Source organism: Cyphellophora europaea, assembly GCF_000365145.1.
Source record: "Cyphellophora europaea CBS 101466 unplaced genomic scaffold supercont1.1, whole genome shotgun sequence".
Classification (NCBI taxonomy): Eukaryota; Fungi; Ascomycota; class Eurotiomycetes; order Chaetothyriales; family Cyphellophoraceae; genus Cyphellophora; species Cyphellophora europaea.
The window spans coordinates 2,501,617-2,515,311 of NW_008481797.1; the positions used below are offsets into that span (position 1 = coordinate 2,501,617).

Here is a 13,695-nt window from a genome sequence, read left to right on the forward strand (position 1 = left end):
GCGATCGACTAGCACAAGCGGTTGAGTTTCAAGCGCAGTCGCAGTCGCAATTGCAGTCAAAGCGCGCTCACGCGGCGTGCCAGCGGAGGCAAAATGCTTGGCACGAAATCTCCGATGCAAGGGATGGCAACTACAGCTGACTGGTACGGCCGACGAAAGGGATCTATCACATGGAAGAAAGCACAGCGAAGAATTCAGGTTGAGCTCAAGCTAATGTGATTTTGTTGCAGACTCAGTGCACCTCTTGCGCTGTAGCCTGTGGTTCGTTGTTCGTCATGGTACTGATACAATTTCCAGGCTGGTTCCAGAGACCTTTGCTCCTCGCCACCATCCTAACGTCAACTCCTTGAAAGGTGCACATGCTCTCGAGAGCTTTCTGCTCGGTCACATCCACCTGTCTGATCTTTCGATGTTCTCGTTCCAATCTCAATATTCCCCATTTGATTGTCATCAGGCTAGCCCACGTCCATCGACGATCGGGGTCCTCGGCGAAACCGTCTGAGCTAACCACTTGCTGCAGGGCCCTGTTAGTCGCTGCCAGTAATAGGCGCGCCATGCGAGGGCTGCAAGCGAGAAGCCGGCTCAGAAGTTTCAAGCGGAAGACCGCTTTTCTCGTCGACGTTGAAGGCATCGAAATCAAAGAATGAATCAGGGGAAAGCTGTTGCTGATTGAAGAGAAGGTGTTCTCCACCGAGTTCGCGTCCAATCTCTGTTCCAAGATCTGGAAAACTTGGAACATCGGCCAGAGCGTTGAAGTTGAGAACGTCTGAAAAATCGTGAGGTAGTGCATTGCCAGGAGCAGATAGCTCAGGCCATTGCGCGAAGTCGCTTGGGAGAGCAGCTTCTGCAGCTTGGTAGCTCCATTCTCCGTCTGACACTGCAGGTCACACATTACCGCGGCAGGATAATGTGTCAGGACGGAGGAGGAGGTGAAGCTAGGCAGAGCGCTATCGAGCAGGCCTTCTGACTTAGGAGCTTGATTGTCGGAGGCATCAACCAAGGAAGGTGTGAGAGTGGGAGAGTGTTGATTCACAATGGTCGTTGAGTCGGTCTGAGAAAAGGTGGGATGAGGCGAACCAGTCATGGCTGGTGTCATGTATGGTGAGTCGTCAAGGGGATTCGTGGCGTCGTTGTTGAGAGAAATTGGTGAAGGGGCGTCGACCTCCTCGTCTTCAGGTTCGGCGAACTGGAAGCCCTCTGGCACACCAAAGCGCTGTTGGTACTTGTCCAGCAAATCGCGCAACAGGGCATTCTCCTTGACGATACGACCAGTTTTCTGCTCGAGTTCGGCAACAGCGGCTTTCTGGCGCTGTCTCGACTTGTCGGCGGCTCGGCGGTTGCGAAGAATGCGCTCGTTCTTGCGCTGTTCTTTTTCTTCCGCAGTCTTGGCTCGCTTGCGAGGAGGCAGGATCTGTTTGATCTCAGGTACTGGCTGACCCCAAGCTTTCCGCTTCTTCTTAGGAGCCTCTGTTGGGGGTGGCGAGGACTCGGCCTGAGATGTGGTGGAAGGAGTAGGGTAGTCTTGATAGTATCCGGAAGCCTCCAGGCTGGCAGGATCGATCATGCCGATGCCCTCCATGTCGACTGAGAATGACGTGGCGAAGGCAGTGACGAGAGTAGGGGGGTGTTGTAGGGTAGGTCGATGAGACCAGTTGTCAAAGTGGCTGCATGATAGAATTTAGAGGTCGAAGCCGAAAGGACAGGTGGCAGATATATTCTAGAATAGGCAACAAAGCAATAATGGGAAGAAGTGATCGAGTGACGGCCTACTGAGGACCGGCAGGCAGCCGATTTAAAAAGAACACGTTGCAGCTTCAGCACAGCCAGGGATGAACCCAACTTGCGCAATCAGCTGCGTGGGCGCGCTGCGATTGGTTGACTCTTACCCCTGCGTTGGCCCACTTTACCAGAATGTCTCCAGATTCGGCCCCTTAACTCGCCTCGTGGGATTTTCCTCATCCCTTCAGCACCACCTTTTGCCAAAATACAGCCCCCTTGACAAGAATCAAGATTCCACTGTCCCCCCTGTTGCCCCTTCTTGAGCCTCCTGAGTATTGTAGATCCACTACTGAATTCTCGACGCTTCCATGGCTCTGCCATGCAACAGGCTTGTTGCACAAATGGCTGAGACCGACCCGTCTGTTCTAGCTGCGCAGCCAAGGGCCAGCATGTTTATTATGTCTTACCCGCATGAATAAAATCATGCCACCACTAAAAACGGAACTTGAGGGTGCCTGAACGAGGAGAGTCGCGAAATACAGTTCATGCTGTCATTAGCCTTTGCTTTCAACACGGTGTTGTGCCTGTGCAAGTAAGACCACTGAAAGTGCGCCTACCCACCGCCATGCCTTGATTCGGCATCACATGGCAATTGCATTTTGCTCCAACTATGAATGCAGCGATTTTTTTTTTTCGTGAAGGTCGTATGCTCAAGCAGCATGAGCCAGAGCGCTGTTCGAAGAACCTGAGAGAATCCTCTTCTTCATCCAGTGTGGGTCCCGCTCAAGCTGCTCTTGATAGACCTCGTCAACCATGTCACTGACAAAGTCCTCCACAATCTGTTCTTGGTACCGTTCGCCAATTGGCCGACATTGGGGCCTCGCCGGTCCGTCTTGGTACCCATACCACCAAGGCCCATCAAACTTGCATTCAACGGCACCACCTGTATAATGGCTGATGGCGGGATAGTAGCCTAGAAGCCCATCATCCACGTCACCGTAGACTATCGATCGAGAGCTCTTCTCAATCGAGGATGCTGGCGGCAGAAAGGCAAACAGGTGCTCCCACACCACGCCATGATACTGGCCGTTGACCCACAATTCTATCTTGCTGCCTGGAAGCGTGCGAAGATGTGGCAATTCGTGGTTGGGGTGTGGCTCCGTGTGCAGGTCGTATTTTTTGCCCGTTTCCGGATTTATCGACTTGTTTTTGGCGTTTAGTGTGGTACGACTGAGGTCTGGATGGGGTGTATACTCGGGACATTCGTAGTATGACATTCCTTTGAAGATGAATGGATTTCGATCGCGAATAACATCAATATCTGGTGGCAGCGACAATGTCGAGATCGGCTTCAATGATGCGCGGAGGAGGCTGCTGGACTGTAACCGTTTAGTTCCATCTTCTCGGGTCCGGCTTGTCTCAGTGTCCTTGTCCTTCGGCTTTCCTGGCACCTTCGACATCTTCCTGCCCGCGGTTCCCTTCTTCGACTTGACAACAGCCGGGCCGCACTTCAAATCTGGGTAGTCGGCAGGGTTGAATGTGCCTTCAACGACCTTCTTCTGTACTTCGAGGGGCGGTAGGGTGATCATCAGGCCGACCACATCGCCTGGTACAAGGTCTCCAGGGTCCCTGCCACCTTCGCCAGACATGTGGTGCATAGTAGAGTTGAAGCGTACATTGCCATACTCCTGGCCGGTGCCACATCGACACACTATTGCATAGCTGTATGCGTTGCCACCCATGTTCTCACTCCAATGGTGTTCACGTCTGCAAAAGCCAACTCGGATGCCACCTCGATTGATACTTGATCGATCCTGCTGTTGCGTCTCAGCCAGCGGCGTATCTGGCCGTTCTCGCCCAGGAGGGGCTTGCGACACTATCTTCGCCTCGAAAAAGAACTGACCCTCTCTTGCAAATGTATTTGCGCGAGTTGTATAGCTGCCCATTTCCCCAGTCTTGCCCAGCATGTCTTTCGTGAAGGTGTTCTTCAGCCCTTCAACGGCGCATTGTGGATGGTTTTCGTCGCTTAAGCGTGCGTTGTAGGGAGGCGTCTCGCATGTGTGAAAGTAGAATGTTTGCGGGTCTCGCTTCGTCCGAATGTAGCAGCGTTTGTCCTTGCTTTCTATGTGGGTCCCCAACTGGTAGAAGTCGGTCTTGTCGCCGTTTGCGCTCACTTTGCTGTGATCATAGAGCTTCGGCAATTCAGCGGCGTCAAGAAAGAATTTGGGGTCGTTCGGTGGAAGCCATGGTGGGATCACAACCTGCTTCTCGGCTTCGATCTTCTCGATTTTACCTCCGGCTCCTTGCTCTCTGACTCTGTCGGACGGAAATTTGACTCGCTGCCCGCGTCCACCAGCGACTTCGTCCATGATAAGCGCGTGGCGAAGTGAAGAGAGGGGAACGCAGACAAGTGCACAAGCAGAAAAGACAGCGCGTAGTCCCTCATTTGCGAAGACACGTGAAAATGCTCAGCCTTGCTCCCCGTTTCTCAGCCTTGCATACCCCAGGTACTAACCGGCATGGCGGCACCCAGAACAGGCGAGACAGGGGCACCGGTCAAAAAACGGAGAAGCTGGGACTGCACTCAGACGCGAGCCTCTCAACTTCTCATTCAAAGTACCCAGAGGTGTGCCTATGATACCCGACAGAGAGCTCAGGTTCCGATATCACAATTACGGTATCCTTAACGAGAAAGACCACCGCTTCTTTAGAGATTTTCTGAACTCTTCAGTGTATCATTCAAAGGTGTCCGTCATCATCTTATCCATTCCTGCTCGCACTACGGATGGAAATGCGCTATCTGTACGCAGCTTTTCAAAGAAAGCCTCGCGGGCTGTCGTTGTTTTCTGATCAAACCCATACAACCTGCTGATATTTGCCTGCGAAAGCATGTTGGTAGCCTCGATCCAGGTTTGCCTTCTTGAATTTGCGCATTCTGTCAGTAGTCTTTGCGATTCTCCATGCTTGATGACCCTGGTGAGAGCGTTGCCGAAGCAGAAGGCGTCAGCGATGCCGCTGGTCAAGCCGAGCCCGCCGATCGGGTTGTTGGAATGCAACGCATCCCCAGCCAACATGACTCTACCCTTGATAGCTTGGCTCGCTACCTTCTGAGAGTTGATGTAGGGTTCTGCTCGTAAGAGCTTGAAGTTCTTGCTTCCGTTCATCCATACAGGCAAACGTTTCTGAGCCCGTTCCAGATATTCTTCAGGAGCACTGGGAAGATCTGGTTTCTCCACATAAGCCACTCGATACTGCGGTATGCCTGTGCCGCTGGGTCCGCCGCCCTCATCCTGGCCTGTATATGCGATTACAGCCCAGTGCTAGGTTCGTGAGTGGAGAGCAGCAAAGGAGAAGGCGTGCCTACCTCTGGATGAACAATAAAGTTGAGGGGCGTGTACCCTTCTTCGCCAACAAAGTCATATACTGCCATAAGTCAGTGCAGGCTCCAAGTGTAGAAGCGCCTGGAAGATGGAGCAGGAAAGGCCCGGGCATCTACTCGTGACCAGCAGCATCTTTACTCACATATGTCAGTGCCAATCATCTTCCAATCAGAGTAGGTGAATCCTTCGGATTGTATGCAGAGCATCCGTCGTACTGCGCTATTGGCGCCATCGGTGCCGACAACGTACTCTGCGTGGATGATCTCGTCTGCATTATCCGATCGGCGAGAGCAAAGAAGCTTGACGGCTTCTGAACCGGTGACATCCTCGATGCCACAGCATCTGAGTCCGAAGTGGACCTCAACACAGGGATATTTCTCGAGCTCCTCCAGGATGATCATGGCTAGTTTATATTGTCCCAGCAGCAGGACACCACCGAACTCATCGTCGTGCTTGTCGCCGAGAGGAAGCTTTGCCAATGACTTTCCTTCGAGGTCTCGCCAGGTGATACCTTCTTTGTTCAGATATGCCTCGCGCTTGATGGATTCAAATATTCCAAGCTTAGTGAGTGCAGGAATGATAACCGGCATGTACACGACAGCTCTCGTAGTTGGTAAAATAGAATCATGAGCCTCGACCACCAGTGTGTCTATTCCGGCCTGCCCCAGTCTGAGGGCGGTGAGTAGACCTACCGGTCCTCCACCAACGATGCAGACTGTGGCTCGTGTCTTCGACATGTTGCGACTCTTGCAAAGTTTCAAGGCACAAAACATAGGACACGGCAGCTTCTTATGGCTGTTGCTTCATCTGGTCCCCACATATCCATGATACTTTCGGCATCTGGACACGGGATCTCTGCCAATGCGGCAGCTAGTAGATGCATCTCCGAGGGAAAAAGCCTACTTGTGATCAGAAACGAGTTCTGAGGATCTCATCCATGTCCTGGGTTGGCGAAGAGTGTAGAAGAGGCCTGGGGCGCAAGTCTTCACCAGCGTGTGTGAGCTGCCAAGGGCATGAGGACGATCAAGCTCTCGTGGGGGCACAGAGCACGCCCGCATCACAAGTATTTGGATTCGGAGCTTCGACGACGCGTCTGATGGATCTCTTATGTTGATCAGACCAGCCAGTGTCCGTCCAGTTGGCCCCTCTCCACATATTGAACGCTGTCTATCTCAATGCTGCCCCTCGCATCAATACTGCAGCGGCGGCTGCACTGTGTCGGGTGACTGTGGACACGGCAGAATTGCTACCTTGTTGGCCGGTGATTGGTTAAGCGGAGTTGGAGGTGTGCCGCGGACGGCTGGCCGATGGGCAAGTGCCCGTCCGTACGCCGCAGGGCGTCTTTTTTGATAATGACAAGCATATCGATGCAACTACGACACTACCTCTGAAAAGCTGTGCACATCAGCCTTCAACAAAACGGCTTCTCATCCCTGAACCTTTTCCCATGGTCTACCTCTCTGAATGCGTGTGTGTGATCGCATAAGCCGCCCCTCTTCCTCCCCGCCTTGTCCCAGCAATGACACCCCGAGCCGCTCTCGCGCGGGTCGCGCGCCGCTCGCTCCTCGGGCGCCTCCCAATTTCAACAGCGGCGTCTACCAGTGTTGTCCGCCTTCGTCAACGGTGCTTATCGACTACCAATGGTGCACGTGCCTCTCCAGTCGGCTCCTCCTTGGGCAAGAAGAAACCCGTCGGAGACTTTGCACCTAGACACATTGGCCCGAACGCTACTGAAGAAGAGGAGATGCTGGCCGCGCTCAACCCGCCTGTCTCTGATCTTGAGGACTTCATCTCGAAAACGATTCCTGCAGACATACGGTCGCAAGAGGCTCTGACTTTGCCACCTGGGAATTCCGAGCCAGTTGTAGCAGGCGACCTCACTCGTCTAGCCAACTCGAACAATAACCGGTACCCATATATAGGCAATGGGTACTACTCTACAAACGTGCCCAGTGTTATCAAGAGGAATGTGCTGGAGAATCCCGCGTGGTACACAAGCTACACACCATATCAAGCAGAGATCAGTCAGGGCAGGCTAGAGTCGTTATTAAATTTTCAGACTATGGTCACAGACCTGACCGGTATGACGATAGCAAATGCGTCTGTTTTAGACGAGGGTACAGCTGCCGCAGAAGCTATGACCTTGTCACTCAATGCTTTACCATCTTCGCGGCAGAAGCTGGACGGCAAATGCTTTGTCGTGTCAGAAAAGTGTCACCCACAGACAGTTGCCGTTCTGCAATCCAGAGCTCACGGATTCGGCATCAATATTGTTGTGGGGGACGTCCTTGCAAACGACTGCCAGCTAGTGCGCGATCAAGGAGACAAGCTGATCGGTGCACTGGCTCAGTATCCTGACACAGAGGGTGGCGTCTTTGACTTCCATGTCCTTGCTGATGCCGTACACGCTTCTGGCGCAACATTTTCTGTCGCAACAGACTTACTAGCTCTGACTGTTCTAAAATCCCCCGGAGAATTTGGCGCAGATATCGCCTTTGGCAACGCTCAGCGCCTAGGCGTCCCTCTTGGCTTCGGAGGCCCTCACGCCGCCTTCTTTGCCTGCAACGATAAACATAAGCGCAAGATACCTGGCCGCTTGGTTGGTGTCTCTAAGGATCGACTCGGAAATCGAGCTCTTCGCTTGGCACTACAGACTAGAGAGCAGCACATTCGTCGCGAAAAGGCCACCAGCAATATCTGTACGGCGCAGGCCCTGCTCGCCAATATGAGCGCTTTGTACGCAATCTACCACGGTCCGGCTGGGCTCCGCACCATAGCGCAGCAGATAGCTTCGAAAGCTCGCTACTTCCAACAAGCACTCATTGATGCAGGCTACAAGACTTCCTCGAAAGGCACCGGCGCCGAAGGTACCGTTCTTTTTGATACTGTTGTCGTCGAGCTTGAACAAGCGAAGGCAACTAAGATCCTCGAGAAGACCAGTCAGACACGCGTTCTTTTACGCAAATTGGACGACTCCCGACTTAGCGTGTCTTTCGGCGAGGCGGGGGGAAAACGTGCTATGAAGAATCTTTTGAGTACGTTTGGCATTTCGCTTGATGATATTCAGGAGAGGCACCCATATGAGTCCCTTGACCTCGACTTTGATTGGCCAGAGAATCTGAAAAGAACGACGCCGTTCCTGACGCACCCCGTGTTCAACTCGCACCATTCCGAGACTGAATTACTTCGCTACATTTATCATTTACAGTCCAAGGATCTGTCCTTGGTCCATTCTATGATTCCCCTTGGGTCCTGCACAATGAAGCTAAACGGAACCACCGAAATGGAAAGTCTTCAGCTAGCGGGGTTCACGGGCATACACCCCTTTGCTCCAGCTTCTACAACACGTGGTTACAACGAGCTAATTGTGAGGTTGATGAAGCAACTTGAGGTGATTACTGGGATGTCTTCTGTAAGCCTGCAGCCAAATTCGGGGGCACAAGGTGAGTTCGCAGGTTTGCGCGTCATCAAGAAATACTTCGAGTCCCAGCCCAGCGGCAAGGAACGCAACATCTGCCTCATACCTGTTTCTGCCCACGGAACCAACCCAGCGTCGGCTGCCATGTCTGGCATGAAGGTGGTTACACTTAAATGCGACTCAAAGACGGGGAACCTCGATATCCAGGACCTACAGGAGAAGTGTGAAAAGCACAAGGACGACCTCGCCGCCATCATGGTCACCTATCCGAGCACGTTCGGCGTCTTCGAGCCCGAAATCAAGAAAGTCTGCCAAATCGTGCACGATCATGGTGGACAAGTCTACATGGATGGCGCCAACCTCAATGCCCAAATAGGCCTTTGCAATCCTGGCGAGATCGGAGCTGATGTATGCCATCTCAATCTCCACAAAACCTTCTGCATCCCTCATGGCGGTGGCGGACCTGGCGTTGGACCCATTGGTGTGAAGGCCCATCTTGCCAAGCATCTACCAGGCCATCCTCACGCGGACCCTCAGACCGATGTCGAGGCGAAGGATGAGCGAAAACAGTCTGCGATCTCACCAGTAAGCTCAGCGCCATGGGGAAGCGCGTCCATCCTCCCCATCAGCTACGCCTACATAAGATTGATGGGCGGTGCGGCTCTCACCCACGGCACCAAGGTCGCCCTTTTGAATGCGAACTACATCATGTCGCGCCTTGGGCAACATTATCCTATTTTGTACACTAACGACAACGGCCGTTGTGCCCACGAGTTCATTCTTGATGCGCGCCCTTTCAAGGCCACAGCGGGCGTCGAAGCGGCCGATATCGCCAAGCGATTGCAGGATTATGGCTTCCACGCTCCAACCATGAGCTGGCCCGTCGCCAATACATTGATGATCGAGCCTACTGAGTCCGAGTCCAAGGAGGAGCTTGACCGCTTCTGCGATGCCATGATTCAGATTCGGAAAGAGATACAGGACATTGAAGATGGCAAGGTGGGCAAGGAAGTCAATGTTCTCAAGATGGCGCCCCACCCCCAGCTGGATCTTTTGAGGGACGACTGGGATCGACCGTACACTCGAGAGCAAGCGGCCTATCCTCTTACGTGGCTCAAGGAGAAGAAGTTCTGGCCCAGTGTAGCCCGTGTGGACGATGTGTACGGTGACTCGCATCTCTCCTGTACCTGTCCACCGATCGAGAGCTACGAGCAAGACGTGGATTGAGGAGGATGCACATGTTAAGCAGAGGCGGTGTCAGAGTTCAACCACCTGACACTTGCGGTCCTCGTTCTACGCAACAAAAGTTCAACAATGATACCCATGAGATGGCGCAATGAGCGGAAGTGATCATGATGCTCTGTCAGCATATGGCGATGGATTTTCAACAAGACTGCAATGATTGCAAGCTGGGCATGCAGTGCGAACTGCGGTAATGGCGTTGGTCAGCTTCTATGTACAGTCAAACCGTCATGGACTCTTTGCAGGTAGGATACACGCAAGCGAAGTGGCCCATGGTCCAACATACAAAGAAATACTTCCTCATCAGCATTACGATGTGAAGCTATTGACTATTAATACAATTTTGCCGCCTCCGTCCTCCATTCTTGACAAGAAAGGACATTCTCATCCTCATTCCACCCAACCCTGTCTTCCTTCTACTTTTGATCCTCTCTCTTCCTTTCCCCCTTTCCAAGTCTTCAATCTTACTCACCACTTCCGCCCACTCTGCCACGTCCCCGCATCCTCCACGCCCCTCGCCACCTTATTCGTCGCGTCCTCAATCCCGCTCGTCGCATTCGACAAGCCATCCCCAACAGGCTTGCCCGCCGAGCCCGTTGCGCCCGTCACCGTCTGTCCTATCCCTCGCCCCGCGGCGCCCACCACGCCGCCCACGGTGCGCGTCACACCGCCGACCGTGTTGCCGACCGTCGAGGTGACGAACTTGGCCGCGCCGGTCACGCCTTGGTTTTGCGAGGAGCCGTCAAGCGTCATGTTTGGTCTGAGGGCTGGTTGATGCGGTGGTGGTGGAGTTCAGTGGATTGTGTTTGTGGTGCCAGAATAAGCAGAGGCGGCGTAATTTTGATTATAGCTTGTGAGAATAATGGTTTGCGCGAACAGTTTCGTGTCTGTATGTCTCTTCTCGAGGATTTTTCCGAGCCGTTGTGAGACGCCGATATATATATATATATTTGTATTCACTCGTTGGTAGGCAGACCCTTAATGCTTGGGAAACCTTCAAGTTCCAGGACGTATGACATCATAGCCTTGACCGTCGTCAGCGCGACAGGGATATAGGGGAGTTTGGTCAGGGCACTGGGCGTTCGGCAGTGGCTACAATTCGTATCCCTGTCATGTTTGCAGTCACAGTGTGGCCAATAACTTGTGGCGATGTGTACTCATTTGCTTGGATGGGGTGTGAGCGGAACACGCGAGAGACAGTGTTTGAAACCAAGAAACGAGTCGTTATGGCAGTGCAAGCGAGACCTGGAGGCCTCGTCTGAACTGCTACTAGGCAACTGAACCGACGTCCTCAAAGGTATCTACTTAGCCTAAGGATAGCTTATGTGACGACTGTCCTGTTCCAGCTCTGACGAGCCTTCACAAATGGATTATTGCATCACTTCGCCAATCTTTGGGGCGCGTTCTTTGAGCCACTCATCAGCGGCAAGGACGTCTCCTTTGGTCTCCTCCACAGCTTTGGCTACCCATCCAGAAGCATACTCTGATCCGTGTCCGATCATATTAGCCGCAAGTGTCCTTCTCTGTTGAGACTCATCGACACAGAACGAGACTGACTTAGGCGCATCACCCTGCGCGAGGCAGTCCATGGCAGGTTTTATCACTGGAAGGGCATCCTTGGCCGAGTAGATGCGGTCCTGACCGGTAGCATTCTTATATCCGCTTCTGCACCAGTCACTGTTGTGACACCATGACTTGCCACAGCCACCCATCAGTTGCTGCAAGAGTCGCCGCTCGATCCGCCGTCTCAGAGCCTTTCCTTCAGGATCATACGCACTGTTGTATAGTGGACCGAAACAAGTATTGCAGAGGCCGAGCTGTTCCTTCTGGACCCGCGACTCATCACTGGCTGGAATCGTTCGAGAGCACATGTCATTCATGCACACTTGAGGCTCAGGCTTTGATATACGCTCGCGATCATGTAGGCCAAGGTGCGTCTTCATATCGCGTAGTCGCACTATCCTACTGCAGATATGGCACTCTGTTGTCCGGGCTCCATCTGCGAGCTCATGTGGAGTCAGTCCAGATAACAACACCTCAGCGTCGGTGAAAGATGGGTCATCCGGGCCCTGCTGTGGCACCTCCAAGTGACAGAATTGACAGAGGATAGTCTTGCCTGGACAGGTGGAGGTGCGGTGTTGTGCCAGTATGGGTTGGTCGTATGCCTGGAAGTCGCAAGCTGGACATTGCAACGGCTGACTCAAATGAAACAACGACCCATGTTTCATCCGGCCGATGTCACTATTCGCAAAGTCATCGTCAAGAGGACAATGCCAATGATTTTTCCATGCTTCTGAGCTCTTCATAAAGACATTGGAACATTTAGGGCACACAACATTATTGCGATAGCAAAAAGCTTCATGCAGTGGCAGCGTTCTCTTCGGTATTTTTTGACGGCAATTCTGGCAGACTGTCTCGTCTGGCCCAAGGGGCTCTTCGCCGTTTGAGAGAGACTTTTTTGATGACGGACCGGCATTCGCGATGGAAAAGGAGAAAGGAATAGGGCGGTCGGTATTTTCGTTGTCTGGATCTTTCCAGGCATGTATCGAAATAGCCAAGGATTCGGCGCTTTCCATATCAACGTTTCGGTGAGACAGTTTCATTACCTTTGTAAAGGAATTGCTGAGATCAGCAAAGACGAACTCGTCCTCTCGCGGTTTTGAACGCTGTCTAGCAGACATGGGGCTCACAAGAATATCGAGGCTCAATGGCTCATCGGAATCAACCCTCAAAGTGAGCTCAAGGTCGGCACTTCGATCCCACTGGTGCAGCTCATAGTCGACACCTTCTCCAGCAAGGACCTGGCCAGCGTTGTCCACATTGAGGTTGACATTGCCTCCGGCTGAGCTGCCTTCGCTGGTACCAGGAGCTCGACGAGCCTTAGCAAGCCGCCGCTCAAGCGTTTCTCGCGCCTGCTCCTCATTGAGAGCTTCGATGTCAACTTCCAGGTCCGTATCGACGATGCAGATGCCCTCATTTTCGGGCTCAAATTTGTCAACGAGGAATCTGAAATGCTCATGTCGGGCACCCCTGATGTCAAGAATCTCGTTCATTGTCAACGTCGTGAAATTGTCGCGCAAATATCGTTCTAGTAATGATTTCCAATCTTCGGGATCGTAGCCTGCTTCTAGGGGCCGTAGCCGTACGTATGTCCCTTTAGGCAGCTGATGGGCATGCACGGTGATGACCTCTCGTTTCTCGGGCAACCCATTAACCATAGCCACATCCCCGTTGGGAGTGCCTTCTCTTGTGGGTTGTTCTGAAGGCCCCTGCTCGAGGCCTAGGGCCTCGCGGAGGAAACTGCTCAGTTGGATTTGTTCCTCTTCTGCGGAGAACTCTCGGATGCCGGCATAGACTGCCCGTCCGTTGGCGGGATTCACGAGTCGAAAAGTGAGAGGATGTGGCAGTTGCTGTTGCCGGGCTATAAGGGCCTCCCTGGCCTGTCGTTCGGCAGCATACGAGTAGGGGTTGAACGGATCAAAGTTCGAGGTAACATTTCTTCGGCCACTCTGCTCAACTTCAACCATCGGCGCCGCAGCCAGCAGAGCCTCAAGTGCCGACTGCGGCAAGGTGATCTTGTCTCCAACCAGTCGTTTGTTCGGAGAGGCTACCGCCAGCTGGGCGGACCATTTCAGGGTATTCGTAGGCAACGCCATCTGCAGTGTTCTATCAGACAGCAAGAGAGGATTGTGAAGCCCATTGCGCGGACTAGATGCGGCGGTCGATTATTGAGCAACAAGAGGCCGTGAAAGAGTGGCGCGTCCGAGCGTGCCTGCGTTCGCTCGACTCGAAGGTTCTACGTCATTTGTCATTTGAAGTCGATCGTGCCAAGAATTCACTGCCTGATCCTCGGCGCCAGTACAACAGAATGCCAGCCTTGCTGCTTCCCAAGAAGTACCAATCTGCAATCGCTGCTGTATCTGTTATGGTGCAGTG

The 13,695-nt window shown here is 53.0% G+C and overlaps 6 protein-coding genes across 6 annotated transcripts; 1 reads left to right on the top strand and 5 right to left on the bottom strand.

Moving 5' to 3' along the window:
* Nucleotides 1-527: 527 nt before the first annotated feature.
* On the bottom strand, nt 528-1,579 carry HMPREF1541_00951 (uncharacterized protein; the record flags this gene model as incomplete). The annotated part of the gene is made up of 2 exons (XM_008713252.1): nt 528-858; nt 891-1,579. The coding sequence occupies 2 exons, from the start codon at nt 1,577-1,579 to the stop codon at nt 528-530; spliced, it is 1,020 nt and encodes a 339-aa protein (XP_008711474.1).
* An 850-nt stretch (nt 1,580-2,429) lies between these two features.
* HMPREF1541_00952 (uncharacterized protein) lies at nt 2,430-4,088 on the bottom strand (the record flags this gene model as incomplete). The annotated part of the gene is made up of 1 exon (XM_008713253.1): nt 2,430-4,088. The coding sequence occupies one exon, from the start codon at nt 4,086-4,088 to the stop codon at nt 2,430-2,432; it is 1,659 nt and encodes a 552-aa protein (XP_008711475.1).
* A 366-nt stretch (nt 4,089-4,454) lies between these two features.
* Nucleotides 4,455-5,836, bottom strand: HMPREF1541_00953 (uncharacterized protein; the record flags this gene model as incomplete). Its single annotated transcript, XM_008713254.1, has 3 exons — nt 4,455-5,039; nt 5,084-5,142; nt 5,242-5,836. 3 exons carry the CDS (start codon nt 5,834-5,836, stop codon nt 4,455-4,457), a joined length of 1,239 nt encoding a protein of 412 aa, XP_008711476.1.
* Nucleotides 5,837-6,618: 782 nt separating this feature from the next.
* HMPREF1541_00954 (glycine dehydrogenase) lies at nt 6,619-9,744 on the top strand (the record flags this gene model as incomplete). The annotated part of the gene is made up of 1 exon (XM_008713255.1): nt 6,619-9,744. The coding sequence occupies one exon, from the start codon at nt 6,619-6,621 to the stop codon at nt 9,742-9,744; it is 3,126 nt and encodes a 1,041-aa protein (XP_008711477.1).
* Nucleotides 9,745-10,227: 483 nt separating this feature from the next.
* Nucleotides 10,228-10,512, bottom strand: HMPREF1541_00955 (uncharacterized protein; the record flags this gene model as incomplete). Its single annotated transcript, XM_008713256.1, has 1 exon — nt 10,228-10,512. One exon carries the CDS (start codon nt 10,510-10,512, stop codon nt 10,228-10,230), a length of 285 nt encoding a protein of 94 aa, XP_008711478.1.
* Nucleotides 10,513-11,129: 617 nt separating this feature from the next.
* On the bottom strand, nt 11,130-13,415 carry HMPREF1541_00956 (uncharacterized protein; the record flags this gene model as incomplete). Its single annotated transcript, XM_008713257.1, has 1 exon — nt 11,130-13,415. One exon carries the CDS (start codon nt 13,413-13,415, stop codon nt 11,130-11,132), a length of 2,286 nt encoding a protein of 761 aa, XP_008711479.1.
* Between the last annotated feature and the right edge of the window lie 280 nt (nt 13,416-13,695).